Genomic DNA, 18,579 nt, shown 5'->3' on the forward strand with positions numbered 1-18,579 from the left:
GTTGACTTGCTATTGTGAATAAGAATATGAAGTCACATGTCAATCATTTGTGTCCAGGTTTTTCTGTTTTTTTTTTTTATATATATATAGCAGATAAACTGTGGGTGTTTGACTAGTAGAATGCAACGACAGTACGCGTTTGGTTGATGACACTGTGGATTAAGAAAGTGCTCTAGTTTATATTTATTCGTAAAGGGAGCGCTCTCATTGGCTGCAACTGTACGTGTCCCCAACCAGCCAGTTACCACTCTGACTGACACAGTTGAGAAACAGTTCACTATGTGGGATTGGGGTAGGCTAGGGATGCTGTTTTATAAACTCAGTAACACACAGGGTGTTCAAATATGGTCCAATGTCCACACGCCTAGGGTGTTTAAAATACTTTTGTCAAAGTATGAAATTCGTTTTTGAATGTTATTTTTCATTTTATGCATGTTATGTAATACTTTGTTGTTTTATTATAAACTGCATCTAAAATTTATATCTTTCAATAGGACAATTAGAAATTAAACAATGTATTGGTGGTTTGTAAATGATGCCTATTGCCTCACTAGTATTTACCCAGTATTTGACTGGTGTGTGACATTGTAATTGATGGCAATTTTTTAAAATAGTGTGACAGTACTATCTGTTTCCTCTAATACAGTGTGATTTACCCTTGTCCCTGAAAACCATGTGCCCCAGCAGATTTATATTAAACTAATCCTGGTTTTGGTCAGATTATTTTTCAAAATTAAGCCATCATATGGCCATAATGATACCGCATAAAGTTATACATTTTGAAAGATTTTAAAAACTGTTGTGGCTGTTTCAACAAATTAAATACAAAAGTAAACTTTAATATTTAAACAAAAATACACTTTAAATGGGGGCCCATTATTTACTGTTGCATACATAAAACATGTACAGTATTTCATTTATATTGTTAGCTTTTAACTGTAATATTTTTCAATGCAAAGTAATGCGTAAGGTAGTTTATTGGTAAAAACAGAAACATTAAGAAACAAGCCTGCCACAGCTAGTAATGGCATAACTGAATGGTAGATAATGGTAACAGTAAGTTAGTACCTTAAGTCTAACATTCTATGATCAAAATATTATCTTTATGGTTATTATCTTTTCATATGTTCTTTTATTTATTGAGTAATCTAACAATGAATGCTTGTATGCTTTAGTCTTATACCCACACAAGAACAGATGTTAGTTTTTATGTGGTAAATGATAAATCTGCCGTAATAGTTGTGTAGTCTAGCTAGCTGCCATTCAATGAACTGTCCTGAGCCTGGAACCATTGTTTCCATTTTTTGGGATTTATAGAAAATCACCTTTAGATTTCTTCCCACTATGTTTGCCCCCTGCAACCCTATTAACTAACATTTTTAATATAGTCAATCTAAAATAGCAATGGCTGACAAAAACATTTTGTAAAAGATCTAACTTGGCCCTTTTTGTTGCTACAAAATATTTATTCAAACAACATTTTTAAAAAAAATTTTTTAATCATTGAGCAGTTGGAATATTTTGAGGATACTTGGTTTGGTTTAAAGACAATGTGTGACGCTCTCAAAGAAAAGAAAATAGCAAGCTACCTGTAAACTTTACTTTGATAAGACTAGATAAAAAGAACAGCTGATGAGCAGTAACAAGAACACATTATTTGTATACCAGTACCACTCTGTTTGTTACGCTTGATTATTAAAAACAGGTTTAGTTTTGGTATCCAGGCCCAAGTTGTTTTGTTTTTTTGAGCATGGACCATTGTGTTAAACCAAACTCATCAAAACTAACATGTACAGTATAACAGAAGTACACTAATCAAATATTTTCTACTACAAGTACAATAATTTCGGTTTTTTTTATTTAAATTTTAACTGTAGTATATCTGGTAATGGCTTAAAAGCAGAAATAGGGCATCTACAGAAACGACTTGGCTATACATTTTAACAAATAAAAAGTAATACAATATTTACAGTTTAAGCGCTCCATATTATCGAAACAGGCAATGAATGCTAGTTCCTTGAAAAATACAAACAGAACTTCAAATTTAGCCAAAGGTTTTAAGCAGAAAACAACTCAAAACTCAAAAGATACAACCACTATTGCCAAACTATAAAACTGTGCCATTTAAAAAAAAAAAAAAAAAAAAAAAAAAAAATATATATATATATATATATATATATATATATATATATATATATATATATATATATATATATTATAATATCCAATAGGTTTTAAAACATTATCAAATATCAGTTTACAGTCAAATGTAGTAAGGTCTGTCAGTTTGTAATCGTTTGGCACAATCTATATTTTCCATTAGATTATCCTACATTGTAAATTAACCCTGTACAGTTTATCTATATATATATATATATATATATATATATATATATATATATATATATATATATATACACACACACACACACACACACTGAGCATCAAAATAAACACATCACTTATATTTGAGCATCAAAATTCTATTAAACTTATACTTGGATAAAATTAACTAGATGTGATTGAAAAATTACAACCTCTGTTTTAGAGCAGGTGCAGTGACATTTTATTGTGCTGACTAACAATTGACATCACAAAGATGCTCCAAATGATCTGTCGATCTTGGGCAGGTGTTGATTTGTGGTCTCCCAGTTCATGGCCTGTCATTGACAGAGTGTGACTGGTTATACCATCTCGCCAGGTTTGAAATTGCTGGCTGTGAGCACCCAAGATCACAAGCCACAGTACGCTGCCCTAGTCCAGCCTCCAACATGCCGATTGAACAAAGGCGCTGCTCTTTTGACAGACGAGGCATATATATATTTTTCTACGATTTTCTTTATTGCTTTTATTCAAGCTTGCAATTCAACAGCTGAAATCACTCCATATCCAGTGTCCAATCAACTGTCTCACTAATTAAGTGATTAAGTGCATATGCTTCAGTCATAGTCACTCAAGTGTGCCATGGTCAAGGATGAATGATTGAGTGATTAAAAACAAACCTGAAACGTTTTGTCAATGTCTCATTTATACACCTTATTTAAATACATGTTTTAATAGTGATAAGTTCCTTTTGATGCTCGACAGATATCTGTTATAACCTTGTTTTAAATTTAATAGAAGTGACAATTAAATAAAAGATGTATCAAGAATAGCTTTATATTAAACTAATTTAATTAAAAGCTGTACTGTAGTGGACTACAATTACATTGTTTTTGGTGTAGTGACAACTCTAGTGAAGTATTACTTACAAGATTTATGGACCTAGATGACACTAGTATAGAAGATACTCAGGTGTTCGTTTTTTTGAATGCTGGTTTTTAAACAACTGAAGTTGTACAATTTATCCTCAAGGTATTTCCAAAAGAAAAGTACAAGGATTTAATCCAAGGAGTGTTCAGCACTGTGGTGGGAGAGTAATTCTCCATGTTGTGATAAAAGCTGAATTTGATGGCAATGATGATCATTTCATGTTAGCTGGTCCTTCATGTTCGACATTCTGTATTGAAAGTGATGAAGTTCATAGAAGTCTGTTTGGAAAGCACATTCCGCTCAGCAGAACTAACCATCAGCCTGCAACATCTCCTCTATCTCTTTATCCCAATTGCCCTCTCTGTTTTCTGATTCTGCAACAACCTCATAGTCCTGAAGTTCCTGCTGTAGCTCCTCCTCCCAGTCTGGAGATTCTTAAGGAAACATAAGACAAAACCAGTAACTGAATTGATGGGTTGATTGGATCAATCTTTATCACACAGGGATATGACCTAGATACATAATTCCCCTGGACTGCATCACCATGTACCCCAGAGTTATCCTGGGATTACCACCTAGCAGTATATTCAATGATGTAGTGGTGTTCTTGGGGGGGTGTCTTTCTATATCTGGAAGTTTGACTGAATTGAGTCATTAAAACAAGGAAATAACCCAAGCCGAGCATTTCATCAACAAGATGCAACATATTGGTTAAGAATTGCCATAAATAAAAGAATAAAAGCAAAAGGGAGGACACACAAAATACTAAAGAAGGGTACCAATACTTTTGTAATGAATGAAATAATCTTTATCAATAAACAAACTTATTTGTTAAAAAACAAGATACAAGAAATTGTGTATTTTGTTTAATTAAAAGTGGTTAAAAGTTTACTAAATGCTTGTCCTTAATCTGTTATCTTGAATTATGGTAGAATAAGCATAGGGTCTCAATACTTTTGTCTGCGGCTACATATTTATGTCATCCTTCCCCTAAGAAATAGCGCATTACAGATGTTAAGTCAGTAGCTGGTGACTTTAGTTCTGTGCATACCTTCAATGGCCTCTTCCTTCTTATCTAACACCAGCTGCTCCATTTCCTTCCTCAGGTCTTCCTGGTTGATATTACAGGAGTCAAAAGCATCACTTACAAACTCAGAGACACCTGGACTCGTTGAAATCTCCTCTTCATCCTGCCAGGGAAACATACACAAGCAAACAATCAGCACTTAATGGTCTGTTTGATCAGGCAACATCAACTTCATTTGTAAGCAGATATTTAGTTTCACCCACAACAGTCAAAGAAGGAAAATGTATTAAATGGAAAAAAACAGCATATAACAAGGTCACTGTGTAATATCAATAGTGTTCCTTATGAATAAACCATTGCATGCACACTCAGTGTACAGCTTTGTGTATACATGATGGACACACAAAATTCTCGAAATACTTTAAGAACAGTAACCCACGCTAAACAGAGACTGTATCATAACTTTTATAAATCATATTACAGGACATAAATATGATAAACCATTACCTCATTAGGTTTTAGCTTGGCATTGATTGCAGTAGGTGGAGTTTTGGGTCTAATGTTTTCTAAAATACAACAAAAACATCTGGATTAATAAAACCTTCAGTTGACCATTTCATACCTCAATTTACCTTCAGTACACTAAATTGTAGGAATTGAGTAAAGAGGGAAAGCCTACTGGATTTAGCGCAAAGTAGTGAACATCCTTAATCTGCCAATTGAAATGGGACAAAAAATTGGTAAGAAGACATCAGGCAGGAGTTAGTGATAGTGTGGGATACAGCCTTTGCAGGTACCTGTGAAGTGATTGTCATCTGTGTGGGAACTGTTTTTTTCCTCCTCTTTCTTCTCTGCTGCCTGCTGCTGAGCTGCTAATGCAGTGAGTTGTGCAGACTGCTTAACCAGAGACACACGGTAGAGGTAATTCCTCCAGAACACCTCCTCCTTCATCCTTAAAAATGTATTACATTTGTATTTTAACAACTATAAAGATTAAAGAGTGCCGTCTGTTTTCCTTACAAAATTATTACTTGCAAACCACATTATCTTCTACATACATTTTCCTAAATGTTAACTTCCTACCTGTTTAATAAACTTTTTTTAGAATGTGTGTATGTACAAATTATCTACTGCTGCTTAGATTATTATTTCCTGTGCTGACTATTCCAGCAAAATATGCTTCAAAAAGCTTCCTTGTGGCCGAGTGTGTTCTGAAGCTCACAGGTGAAGCATTGTGCCGTGAGGCCTGTGCAACACCAATAGGTTTACCCACATCGCTGCCCCACTATCAACCAAGGGGAGTTTTATTTAGAATAAGCAAGCATGGTAAATAATGGTCTAATGTGAAACAATAGAAATTAAATATTAGGAAAATGTAGAGCATATAAAAGTATACCGCTCAATTTCCTAAAACAACTAGGATGCTTTCTGCAAAACAGGTACTATATTCCGGCTGGCCACCTACAGATAAATAACACCTTATGATGATCTCTTCACCAGTTGTCATTAACAGGTGCCTACATAGCAAAGGAAATACCTTACACATATTTCAATAGCTCTACGGGCTTTACAGATGTAAAAAAGGAGGAGCTCACAGCTTTGGGACCAGGTCAAATCGCATTCTGTTGAGCAGCTCGTCCTCCTGCAGCATCACCATGGCGATGGGATACATCTGTTCCGAGTCAAAGTGAAACTGCACTCCCGCAGGGGGGTCTCGAAGGAAATTTCTCCTGTCCTAAAACACATGAGATTTGGTCACTATAGGACATAAAATAATTCTAGCTAACAAAATAATTGCAATCGTACCCATTTTGCACTTCCATGAACTACATAGGTGTCAACTGTCCACTTAAATAAATAAATAAATAAAATAAATAAATATATATATATTATGGCAAATCTGTATTTTCATTTAGGTAAAAGGATGTTTCTTTTCCTTGTCTTTCAGGAAGTCTGTTATTGCTTTACTTTCTTGGTTATTTCTCCTCAGCAGTGACTTCTGGGTCAAAGAATGTTACTGGCTGAAAGCATGTCAATTAATAGAGGAAACAGCTGATTGGTTATTGACAGGAAAGAAGCCAATTAAGGGGTGGGTACAATTTCACCCTCCAGGTGAAATGACCCAGGAAGTGCAGGACAGTCTAAAAGCATGGCTTGCAAGCAGAGATATCTTTAACCTAGTGTAGTATCAGATAGTGTTTTAGAATGAAGATACATGGTTTGCTAAAATTTCAAAGGTAAAGGGTACATTTTCAAAAAGTGTAAAGGCTTTGCCAATTCATGAAAATTAATCTTGCTCAGGTGCTCAAAGAATCTCTCCCGATCTCAAAGCAGAAGCCATGTTTTCTGAAACATATTTCCCTGCAAATTCCAAGCTTTGACATTGATTACACCTTGTATTGAAATGTTGTCTGTTTTTAATTCCATTTATAAAAACTAGGAGCATACTTTAGTACACACAGTATAAATTAACAGGTAAGGGACAAGCTCCAAAACCTACAACAGACTGGTTTAGATAAGAACACATCTACAACCCAGTTAGAGATGTCTGGATTTTTAGGTCTTTGGTAGGAATTGCTGTTACCTTGTATTCCATAAAAGAAGGACATAAAAAATCTACCAGTAAATTACAAGAAAATGTGAGCATGTGTCAAGTGCACAATCCAGGCTGATGGGATCAGCAAAATGCTGACGGAATAGCTGTTTTAATTACTTACAGCCGATAAAGCCAAGATTTGCTGCTGAATTGTTTCTTCCTCACTGTAGCCAACCCAGGGAGGCACTGCAGCATCTGTGGAGATAATTATAGTGGACTAGAGACCACAATCTAGAAATGCTGTTTTTTTTTTTTTTTTTTGTGAAGAAAATAAAGCATGCCCAGGGTGTAATGTATGCGTAATTGCATCTTAACAACTGCATTGCAACTTGACAGAGAACAATATAAAATAGAATACAACTGTGTAAAAAACAGGAAGTCTCAAAGTCTGCATAATTGATATGGCAGTGAAAAGGTTAATTCCCCAGTGGGCATCACCAGTTGTTAGAAATTAAAAGAAAAAAATCATATAAAACTCAGCTGTTTTACGAAAAATTCAGAAAAGCGTTACGTTTTCTTGTACTATAACCACAAATCGGAATTGCCCCAGAGCAGTGGTTCCCAACCTTTTTCAATGTAGAGACCACCTTGGTGTTTGGATTTCTCTCTCGGACCACTTGCCACGCATTCTTTCACAACAGCATTTTGAAACTAATTTGTATGCGTGTATGTATAAATCCAACGTAACTTATTGCACTCACTGGGTTGCCAAACTTTGCTTGATGTACATATATAAAACACGAAGAGGTGGGTGAGAAGCAATTTAAAAAATGATTGGAGGGTGTACAGCATGTTACCACTTCTGGTGGGATGTGATGTATAAACTAAACTGGATTGGTAGTGCAGTGTCAAAATACAATAGGATCATTCATTCCATTCGCGGCCCTTTAAAAAATGAAATGCCCGTATTGGTGACGCACGAAAAAAATAAAAAAAGAAAAAAAATTAAATTCAGTATGACCGCGTTTACACAATCACAAGCTGTTTGTTGTGTTGCTTGCAACTGCATAACCGAATTTTGGGAGCTGTTTGCCACCTGGTGTTTACTCGTGGACAACAGGTTGGGAACCAATGCGCTAGAGAATTTTAGAATACAATAATTGTATACCGAGTATGAAGACAACATCTCAAAATGTTAGGTCTTTATATTCCAGAAATCAAATAGCCACAACATGGCATCCATATTAGGTGACTGGACAAAGTGAAGGGTAACAATCTAGCCAGAGGAGTTTTCATAATATTGAAAATGAGGTAAGCATTTCAAATGGTTTGAGATATTATGCTAGCAGTTGAGAAGGCCATGCTCTGTGTTCATTGTATCTGGACTGTACCTGGTCTGGGAAGCTGAGTTAACCTTACAGATAAGCTATCAACAATTTATTTATTTAATAAATATGAGAAAGGCAATGTAGGTACACAAATGTGAATAAGCTTGTTTACGCACTACATTTTCCATCCAGCTGAAAGACATGTAGTCCGAAACGTCCTGCTATAACAGATTTATCACTTATTCACATTTTTGTGTACCTACATACCCTTTTTCTTTTTGAGTTTACACCTTTTGGTACACAGCAGTTTTCCTTTTTAAAATTAAAAAAAAAAACAATAATTTTATATATAAATAATACACAAATTCACAGGCGAAAATGACAATCTGACATTGTTGCTTAATAATATGACATCAGCACAAAATGAATGCATTTTAGGATTTACCATTTTGTGAAACGTACAGGGTGACTTATCTGTGAACTTACTCTGAACAGCAGTCTCACCTACCTGTCTTTTTTGCATTCTTTTCAAGCACAAATTTCTCTTGTTCCTTTTGAAAATCTCCCAATATTGTCTGTAAAAGAAATAATAAATATTATTTAAAACTTTAGGAACAAATAAATATTTAAAAGTTAAAACTTAATGATCAAATTAAATTACTTATGACTTTAAAATGTGATCACAATACTTTTCACATTTACAATACACATGTATTTATGCATCAGAATTGAAAGGGTACAACAACCAACTTACACATTGCCTTTCAAGTCCTGAAACGTCCCAGAAAATACCAAGCAAAAAATGAACACATCATAACAAAATTATAAATAAAAAGTTTTGTTTAATTGATACGGTACGTGAAAAAACAAACATGTAGTAACTATGTATTAACAGTTTCTGAGATATGGTTGAGAAATGCAAAACGGTTTATTTTAATTGGTCAACGATGACACTGTGCAAGAGAATCAAAATATAACCGTCTATCAACGGAGACATTCCAAAGCATGTGTTCTGTTTTATTGATATGGGTTTAAAACAATGTGTTACTTTGTATTGGACTATATCTCTAATGGATTGTGACTGACAGAATCACAGAATACAGCTGTGTACCAAATAGAAGACATACTCTAAAAATGCCCTGTCTATATCCAGAATAAACCCAGAAAGTTACACAACCTAATAAGTGACCGACCAATTTAGCATGCAGTGCTGTATAGCCCTGCAAAGATGAAATCAGTACTAAAACAGTTTATAAGAGATGAGCCATGGAAAGCATGGGTGGGAGATGTCAGAGCAAGCTGAACTAATGGAGTCTTCTTGTGTTAGTGTGAATAGAAATATACTACGATGCAGCAGCATAATGTCATTATTGTATTCTTTAGATGCAGGGAAATGTTTTGCGTACCTTATCAATAAGGCCATCAATCTTTCCATCTTCTACAGATTTCTTTAAGGTCTGTGCTGTCTCAACAACAGACTCAGAAATCATCTTTGTAGCCCTACTGGCAAAACTGAAGAGAGAACCTGTGTGGAGAAAAAAAATTGTCCAAACTACTTAAAACTTGTTGACAATAATTATTGTCAGCGTCTTTCTAGATATACCATTTGAATCATACTGTCTGAAAAACAACAGTGATAAAAAACAAAACAAAACGAACAAAAAAAAAAAAACAACCCAAAACATACACCACACACTCCCTGGCAAAAAGCCTTCTCATTTCCCTATTCTGCAGTCGCTTTTTAAAAAAGTTTATAGACAAATATGCACAAAACTTTCCCCCACCTCTACGAAGTCACTTGTCAAAATTATCCAGAGTGTGTTTTCAAGCATTCCGTTTGTTCTCAGTTTTATAAATATGAGAATGTGGATGTGTCAGATATCCTGCGAGGACACATTACAAGTTTCACTTGCACTGGAGTTGTACAGTACTTTGTTTGACAAACAGCGTTGAGGCAATTCACAGCTAAATAAAAGTATCCGTATAACGTGTCCTAAATAAACAAACAAACACATATACATTACGTGCCACCCAGAGGCCAAAGGGTTAATTGTACCCCGGCATCATCCAATACCTAAACAACTACAGCCTGGTCGTTGTTACAGATATTATTGTGCTGAGGGTAGGTTGGGACCGAACAAGCCTCAAGAACACACACACACACACACACACACACACACACACACACACACACACACACACACACACACACACATACGGTCGTTCTTTTTTCTTGTATAGCACAGCATGTCTGCATTTTGTAACGACGGTAATGTATCACTGTTGTTCTGTCAGGATGAAGCTGGGTATGTTGTATTGCGGCCAGCGTTGTCACACTTACCGCTCAGTCCCTTGGCCTGCTCAAGAAGTTCCTGAGCCGGGTCGACCATCTCTTCTTTTTCACTCTCCGGTGGTTTGTTTACTTCGGTTTCTACCACGCCTTTCCCTTCGCCTGCCTCTTTCTGTGCTCTAACCGCTTCCTTGGTGCTTGGGCTTTCCGAATCCAAGCTAAGCCAGTTTCCCCAACCCCGAAACATTTTCCGTCCTTAAAATCTGTGATTTATTTGTTAAACAAGAAGGAGTTTTTTGTTTATTCCAGCCAGTTCCAACCATGAAACGTCACCAGTGTATGATCTCTCACATTCACTTCCGCGTTTGTTAAAATTGAGTCTCGTGCGGTTTGTCCCTTCTCACTGCCCGTTCTCAATCTGACCTGCTGATTTTTGTTCAACTGAGCTCTCAATTACTTAATTGAACCCTCAATTGAACAAATAACTTGCTTAATGTGACTTTCAATTGTGCGGCTTATAAGAAATTGGAGATTTGAAGTTCCTTATACAATGTTATACTTAACTTGAACTCTCCATCTGTTTAAAATAATTTAAGAGCTCAGATTAGGTAAATTATTAGTTAAATTAAGTAATTGAGAACTCGGTTGGAGCGAAAGCCAGCTGGACAGTGGTCCCCCAGGACCAGGCTGAAAACCACTGCACTAGAACTGTCCCGAGGGCATCCGATGGATTTTAATGGTTAGGTTTAGGGTAAGGTTTTAGGGCTGGTTTGGGTTGGGTTTGGGTTAGGGTTAGGGTTAGGGTTAGGGTCAGGGTGGGTTGACGTCAGAGAGGTGCCTAGCTCAGGAAGTTGAAAGTGGGAGTGCTTAGCAAAAGCCCTAGAACAGGGGTCTCCAACCCTGGTGAGCCTCTGTGGCTGCTGGTTTTCGTTGCAATCAATCTCTCAGTTACTTAATTGAACCAATTATGTGCTTAATTAGCCAAGATTAGCAGGTGTTCCGGGTCTTTAGCCACTGGTGATGTAAAGACACCTATAGAACCTGCTGGATAGGTGTTCTCCAGGACCAGGTTTGGAGACTCCTGCCCGAGAATCATCTGATGCCCTCGGGACACTGTCTAGTAGTGGATACTCCTTACACTGTATCCCTATTGAACCCTCCACTGGCGATGCAAAGTGTTTGATTACTATGGGAACGTTTAGCGGTTTCCCGTTTTTGTTTTAAAAATTAGTTTAAATTCTTATTATTGTTTAAATTTGTATTACTGTATCCCCCCCCCCCCCCCCCCCCCCCCCCCCCCGCCTTTAGAATCAGCGTATTCAGTTATTTGTTTGGCTACAGTTTCTTGGACAACCACGATCATTTTAAACTAGCACGTATAGCTTATTATTATCAGCTGTGACCAGTTCTCGCCATTGCTGAAATGTTTCCAGCAGCTTTGGTTTTCTTGAGGTACTGTACCTTCTACAAAAATGGCCCGACATGATTTGCATAGGCAATCGTATTATTTACATAATCACTATTTAACAAAACCCTTAGTAGGCTCTAGTTTATAAACCTACATATGCGCGAGCATTTCTTTCGTAATCATTCATACTCGGGCAACATGTTTGCAATAGCGACACTTACCACAAGGTGGTGCTAAAGTCGCATTTGTCCGCTTTGTTCTGTAATGCACTGGCAGAATGTGTTTTTCAGTAACTAAAATGCTCTACTTATAAATATACGTATAAAATGGATTATACTTAATGGAAATCTTCACAATACAGTCTTATTTTTTGGGGGAGACTATAGTTTGAATCCACATCTCAGGACACATACGTTTAATGTTTTGTTTACGTTTATTACTAGGTTAAAGGGATACTATTTTTTCGTAGTTTATTACCCTCTAAATATACATCGTTTGTTTCTGCTTAGATAATAATTTGACATGCTTACTATTTTTTTTTTTTTAAATCAACGACTGAATAAATGACTCACACAAACCTCGTTTAGCCACTGAGGAAATAAAATTTTCAAGCCCTGGTCGTTTTTTAGAATGTATATGGCAAGCAATATACAGGCATTATGCCAATGTTTTTTAAACCCGGCGGAGACAACATTGCTTATCAAAAGAAACATTTATATGAATTCAATGTGACGCGTTTATGTATAGAAAGAAAACCAATAAAATAATCTACAATACTTTGCTTTCAGGAATGTTACTACTGTAGATATTGTTATACACAAAACACTGCTGTTCTTGTAACCTGACGTTAGAGGGCATAAACTTCAATCTCAAATGAGTCTGCGATGCTTGATTGTTTTGCTTTTTGCGCAGGTACGCCGCGCCCCTGCTGGCCAGAACAGCGGCAGCTCTGTGTTTAATCAGCGAAGACTTTGTGGAACACCGTTTCGTGTCCTCTTGCGCTTATCACCTTTTTGTTCAGAAAAACATCGAGATCTTGGAAAACGACATTAGACTCAACGTGGAGAAGAAAGTCTGCTTTGGTTCAAGATGATTTAAGATACGTTGATGTGACGGGACATTATAAAGTCGTTTAAAAAAAACAAAACAAACAAAAAAAAACAAACGAAGGGAGTTTATTCCGCCTGTTGATACAATACAGGTTTGGGAAAAATAGATCGCCTGTTGTAAGTATTTCCCCGTTTGCCAAGTACTGAAGATTGAAACAGACTGAAAGTAAGGTATTTATACACCGATTTTATGATCCAATGGACATAAAGTAAGTAACTAAGAGAAAGAGGAGACCAAGGACACTATCATCGTAGTAACACGGTGTGGGCACACTGTCCTAGTTTTTATTTCGGGATTTCGAGCAGGATTTAATTTTAAAATAAGGCCTATTCAGTATTTTTTATTCATTTTGTTTTATATTTCATTTGCTCTTTTTATGTCTGACAAACCAAGGTTGGGATATTGTTGAACACACTGTCACGCTCTCTGGAAGTTGGAAGAACTGCACAATTATTTTAGTATGGTAGATTGCGTTTTGATCATATTTACTCGTAGGTGTCACGCTTCTGGCCAATGCTGCATGTGTTGCTACTTATAATAATTTATACAGCGCTTTGCACATCGTTAATTGAATGTGTATTATCTACAAAGTAGCACGGAACGCAGTCTCAACCTGTTCAGAGTCGTGGCTTGTTATCAGATGGTCTCTAGTTTGTTAGCTGAGCTGTAGTTACACACACTGGAGCACCATGGACATTGTTGATGACAAGAGGACTGACCAGAGGTTTACTGACAAGAATCAGAGACTGGTGCGGGGAATTGTAGACCAGCAGGGAGTAGAAATACTCAGCGTTATGGAGCAGAGAGCTGCTGATACCGAAGGAACCAGCCTGGTGGAGGTAGTGCTGACAGGCGGGGCGCCCTGGGGATTCACTCTCAAAGGGGGTCTGGAGCACAGAGAGCCGCTCGTCATAACTAAGGTAAGTCGACGCATAGCAGCATGCTCGTGCTCGCCAGACCTTATACACCTTACTACAAAACACTGAATAGAGAAACAAAAAGTTGCTTGTCAGTTTGAGGGGGATTACAACTAAATGTACAAATGAAACAGCTGATTAAAGACGCGGTGTTTTCGTATTGCCAGGTGCTCTGTAAGCAACTTTCCAGGTCTATTTCCTCTTGCAGGATGACATCACCATTGTTGCTAATTTACTGCAGTGCCTTGGGATTTGCAACTCCCAACCCGAATAATTCGTTTTTCTCCTGTTGTATTAATAGACTATAGTTTTTCGCTTCTAGTTAACGTTACTATATTTTTCATTTCCCAATTACACTCCTGGGAACGGTTTTATAAATACGTTAAATTATAGCTTTAAATATCATATTTGGCAAGCATAGATCAACAGCTATGAATCTGCAGAAGGAAAGATTGCATGACAAATAAAATACATCTGTCAAAGTTGTTCATTTGTTATTCAAAGTTGACATCTCCAGAAGTTTCCACATTCCACAGAATGGGGGAATGGGGCTGGCTGGTTTAAGACCCAGTAGGGATTAGTGATCAAACATTTTTCTATTGTTCTGTCTTTTGTTGATCACATAGCGACTCTTTAGCTAAAGGCCCGCACTTCCCGAGATTTGTTTGGGATTTCATAATAGCGTTTTATTTAGCTGTCATTACAAAATAGTTTCAATAAAACTGACAAAATATGTCAATTGTCACCTGCAGCAAAAAGTATCATAACCTAGATTATTATTTTCTTTGAGATCATTTCTCTTAATGTATCTTTTTATAACCAAGACATAGATTTGCAATGTAAGAAAAGAAAACCAATCATCTTAACAGTGGAATGCCAATGATTCTGAAAGACATGGTCCTGTAGACCTTTTGTTGTTGTTGTTTTCTTGTTGAAACCCTGATATTATAGGCTGACAGGCAACCATTCTCTTTGGCCTCTTGGATTTTACTAGGCAATGTTCCCCCCAAGGCTGATTGGCATAGATTGAAAGCAGAATGTGTTGTTGTCTCTGCTTTTTTGCAAAATGTGTTTCCAACTACATCGTGCTGTTAAATAAACAACAGTAACTTATTTTAAGTGGTTCTAAACCTTTTTAAAATGTAATAAAGCACTTTAATCAATACCAGATGTGCTTCAGTTAATCAGTGTGTAAAATGTCAAAACTTTGGTGGGCAGTGATCTGGATGTTGCAAAAACACTGGTTCATTTCCCGATGAAACGCAACATTAAATGCAGCAAAATTAGTATTATATAATGTAGGAACAATCCTTCCATCAGTGAAAAATAAAGCTGTGTATTTAACATGTTTTTCAGACCTCCCACTGCGTGTGCAATTAATTATGAGAGGATCAAATGTTATTGCACAGACGTTTAATTGCTAAACAGTTGTAACATTGTGTGGGCTAGATTGCTTTTTCACTTACTGTAATAAATGTGTTAGACTGTTCAAAAGTCTGAGTGAATCCAGACACTGTTTCATTTGTAAACCGCACTACTAAGTACTGGTTGGTTTGCAAGATAGGAATTTGCCTTTATTTTATTGAAGTAGATACCCATCAGGGGACCGCTGAGAGGCACAGGTCTGTTCCTGTCTGCCCAGTTTCATAGCTGGGAGGACTGAAGCACAAGGATGTAAAGTGACTCAGGCAGGGTGTCCTGGGATGATTTAATCTAATAATGGCATTCAATGTTCATACCTGTGTTCTGGGTTGTCAGTTGGAAGCACTTTGAGCATGATTAGGTTCAAGCTGAATAATTATTTACATCTGCTGCAGGCTTACTTAACTCTGTGCACTCATTCACTAGATTCTAAGTAATCCTAAAAAATCTATCTTTCTCTTGGACTTTTGTGTTCTTACACATTTGTCTAATTGGATATGTTTCCTTGTATTTTGAGTACTATTAAAGAAACTTGAGCGTCGTCTTTTCAGTTTTTTTAATATAAATGTTTACCACCAGTGAGTTTATTTTTTATATATAATTTCTGATAAACGATTGTCTTCCAGAAAGATGTTTCTTTGTTGGGCACACTGGCAGAGCAGTGTAGGGAAGCTCATTCTGCCAATACCTGCACTCTACCGGTGCTTGAATTAGCCTAATTCATAGTTCAAACAGTTATTCGAGATACAACACGGTAGAAAAAAGACATTTAGAAGGTGACCTGCACACACACAACGTAGTCTTTCTTTTGTAACAATACCGCTTTATTGTGTAGAACAGGAAGTGACATCTCTGACAGAACTGTGTGCACAAAGAACTTTCTGATTGATGACTGATTTACCAACCAGGATCTTGCGCTACGATGTAGGGAATTCATGTATTTTAATAAATATACAGCCATCGAAACAACAGTTCACCTAGATTTTCAGATTTCGGTGTAATTTTTTTAGACGCTTTTCCAGGACCGGGATAGTTCAATCTGAATAAAGTCACTGCGTATGATAACAAACCAGAGGTTGAATCTCATGCGCGGCACATTTGTTTAGGGATGTTTGCTAAAAGACTGTTTTTTTTTTTTGTGTTGCGTTTAACCTGTGCAGTTTGTTTATCGACAGTAGCACATAGTGTGTCTTTCCTATGTTTGAAAGTGTAATATACTAGTATTTATTTAAACATTACATGTTTGTACACAGATATTTTGTTATTGCACCAGCAATTCTAGTGCAGCATATGTTGTTTGTATGTTGTTGGTTGTTGCAAATAATGCCTTGTACTGCACATTGATGTCAGTACAAAAATCACAATACTTTTTTGTAGGCTTACTGTATTGAAAGCAAAACAAGCAACTTTTTTTTTTTTTTTTTTTTTTTTTTAAATAAAACACGTCATGCTGTATCATACTTATTTTGTAAGATTAGGGAGCTATTTTATGTACAGTATTTGTATTGATGGGCCAACATTTCTTATGTAGCCCAACTATTTTAAAGGAATTTTGAACTTGAAAATATATACAAATGTACTGGGTTCATAATGAATGTCCATATTCTAAGTAATGACAGCATTCATTGAATCTAGAATGACTTAATACACTTGGTTTAGTTAAATTGTAAAATAATAAACAATTGTATTGCCATGGTGGTATAATGATGTGTCTGCTGCTATATGAATACAGTGCAGTTCTGATCCAAAGCCTTAGGCAGCATAACAGACATTATGGGTGGGGTGTGGTTACAAAAAGTTGGTTTCTCACAAGTGTTTGTTTATCTAAACAGTTATTTAAAAACTGAAAATACACTTTTCTCTAAATCAGTTGGAAAAAGGGATTTGCAAATGCAAATTTAATTTAATCTGTTAAAAAAAAAAAGGTTTTAAAAAGACAGTCCTTAACAAAATCATTTAAACTTGCCCTAAAATTGAGAAAAGCACCTTAAGTTTAAAGGTTATGGGTTGGTGGGGCGGGAAATAACTTCAGAGAATAGATCAGGGATTTAACCCTTAATCACGGTCCTATGTCAGACCAGGTCCAACATTACAATTTTCCCTTTCTGGTCCAATGTCTGACCCAATCTGACATCATCAAAAAGGCATCATACACAAGTCCCTAGTCGTTTTTTCTCCGGAATAAGCAGAGAAAACCTTTCAATGGACGAGAAAAGCCGAAAAAAGGGGTGGATCTGAGCAATACACAGAGACCCTGCACCACAGACCTAACATGGACAAAAAAACGAGATAGCAGCTTCCGCATCTAACGCTCAAAGAATATCACAGACATTTAAATAGCTTTTTGAGATGTTATTGTAATAAAATAATGACGTGGATTGCAATATTGAGGAGTTTGGTGATGAAACGAGTGATCAGGAAAGGATTTAAAAGTATGCACGACTATGAAGAGATATGTGATAAATACAGCGAACAAGGGGTGGGGCTTAGCTGGAGATGCAGTACTGTTGATATACAGTGCCTTTTAAACCTGTTTTACTGTGGGAAAAAATACTTTTAAACAGCATGTGTGAAAATAAATTGGACCTGAAGCGCCTGACAGGCTCTTACTAAATGGACCACTAAGGGTTAAAATGTCTAAATATTAGGGCTACAACGAAGGGTGCATTACTGAAGCAAGGTTCAAACCTTCAGTGGTACTCATTTGCATAATTTACTGGTGATGTCACCATAGCTATTAATTTATATTTGATTGAAAATCCTATTATTTTACAGGTAATACATATAAATGTAGTGAAATATTCACATTTAATTTTAAAATACGTTATATAGAACAGTAATCATGTTTTATGGTTAAAATAAAAATACATGTTGTTTATGTATATGTATTGGGTTCTGCTTGCGATATCAGTCACAGTCACTTTACTACTACTGAAAAATTATTATTATTATTATTATTATTATTATTATTATTATTATTAACTTCTGCTTGACCCTGGAGATTGCTTGCACCTCCGATACATCAACATTCACTTGCACAGTTTGCATTCAACATTTCTTTTTTTTGGTAGTCTGGGCATTTAATAAAAAAATCTCACAACAGAGGGTTTTTGAGACATTTCTTTCAATACAGCGTGTGCTATACATTGCTTTGCCGGCCAGATGGTGAATGAAGAAATTAAAAATTTGCCGCTAGACTTCCGGAGGGGAGGGGCGGGGATGGTGCTCAGTTTTCGAAATTAACTGAAAGGGTCGTGTTCCTGTGCCTCTGTGCCTGGACCACACTGAA

The 18,579-nt window shown here is 36.4% G+C and overlaps 2 protein-coding genes across 4 annotated transcripts in view; one reads left to right on the plus strand and one right to left on the minus strand.

Moving 5' to 3' along the window:
* Positions 1 to 2,931: 2,931 nt before the first annotated feature.
* LOC121327537 (synapse-associated protein 1-like) lies at positions 2,932 to 10,784 on the minus strand. Its single transcript, XM_041271613.1, has 9 exons — positions 10,485 to 10,784; positions 9,550 to 9,668; positions 8,652 to 8,718; positions 6,997 to 7,070; positions 5,875 to 6,014; positions 5,077 to 5,231; positions 4,787 to 4,845; positions 4,304 to 4,442; positions 2,932 to 3,686 (listed from the first exon to the last, which is right to left on the minus strand). The coding sequence occupies exons 1-9, from the start codon at positions 10,678 to 10,680 to the stop codon at positions 3,562 to 3,564; spliced, it is 1,074 nt and encodes a 357-aa protein (XP_041127547.1). The 5' UTR covers positions 10,681 to 10,784; the 3' UTR covers positions 2,932 to 3,561.
* A 1,994-nt stretch (positions 10,785 to 12,778) lies between these two features.
* Positions 12,779 to 18,579, plus strand: part of LOC121327536 (protein Shroom2-like) — a 77,047-nt gene continuing 71,246 nt past the window's right edge. For all 3 annotated transcript variants that reach the window (XM_041271612.1, XM_041271608.1, XM_041271609.1), the window contains exon 1: positions 12,779 to 13,871. In XM_041271612.1, coding sequence (XP_041127546.1) covers positions 13,641 to 13,871 — 231 coding nt within the window. In that variant the 5' untranslated portion in view covers positions 12,779 to 13,640. The remainder of the gene's footprint in view (positions 13,872 to 18,579) is intronic.

Source organism: Polyodon spathula, chromosome 15, assembly GCF_017654505.1.
Source record: "Polyodon spathula isolate WHYD16114869_AA chromosome 15, ASM1765450v1, whole genome shotgun sequence".
Taxonomy (NCBI): Eukaryota; Metazoa; Chordata; class Actinopteri; order Acipenseriformes; family Polyodontidae; genus Polyodon; species Polyodon spathula.

What these genes read in the sequence shown, in the direction of transcription:
- LOC121327537 (XM_041271613.1), bottom strand. Translation starts at nt 10,680, where the DNA reads ATGTTTCGGGGTTGGGGAAACTGGCTTAGCTTGGATTCGGAAAGCCCA. An exon ending in TTGATGGCCTTATTGATAAG is followed by an intron (nt 8,719 to 9,549) that starts GTACGCAAAACA and finishes TTTCTTTTACAG; the next exon opens with ACAATATTGGGAGATTTTCA. An exon ending in TTTGACCTGGTCCCAAAGCT is followed by an intron (nt 5,232 to 5,874) that starts GTGAGCTCCTCC and finishes TACATTTTTAAG; the next exon opens with GATGAAGGAGGAGGTGTTCT.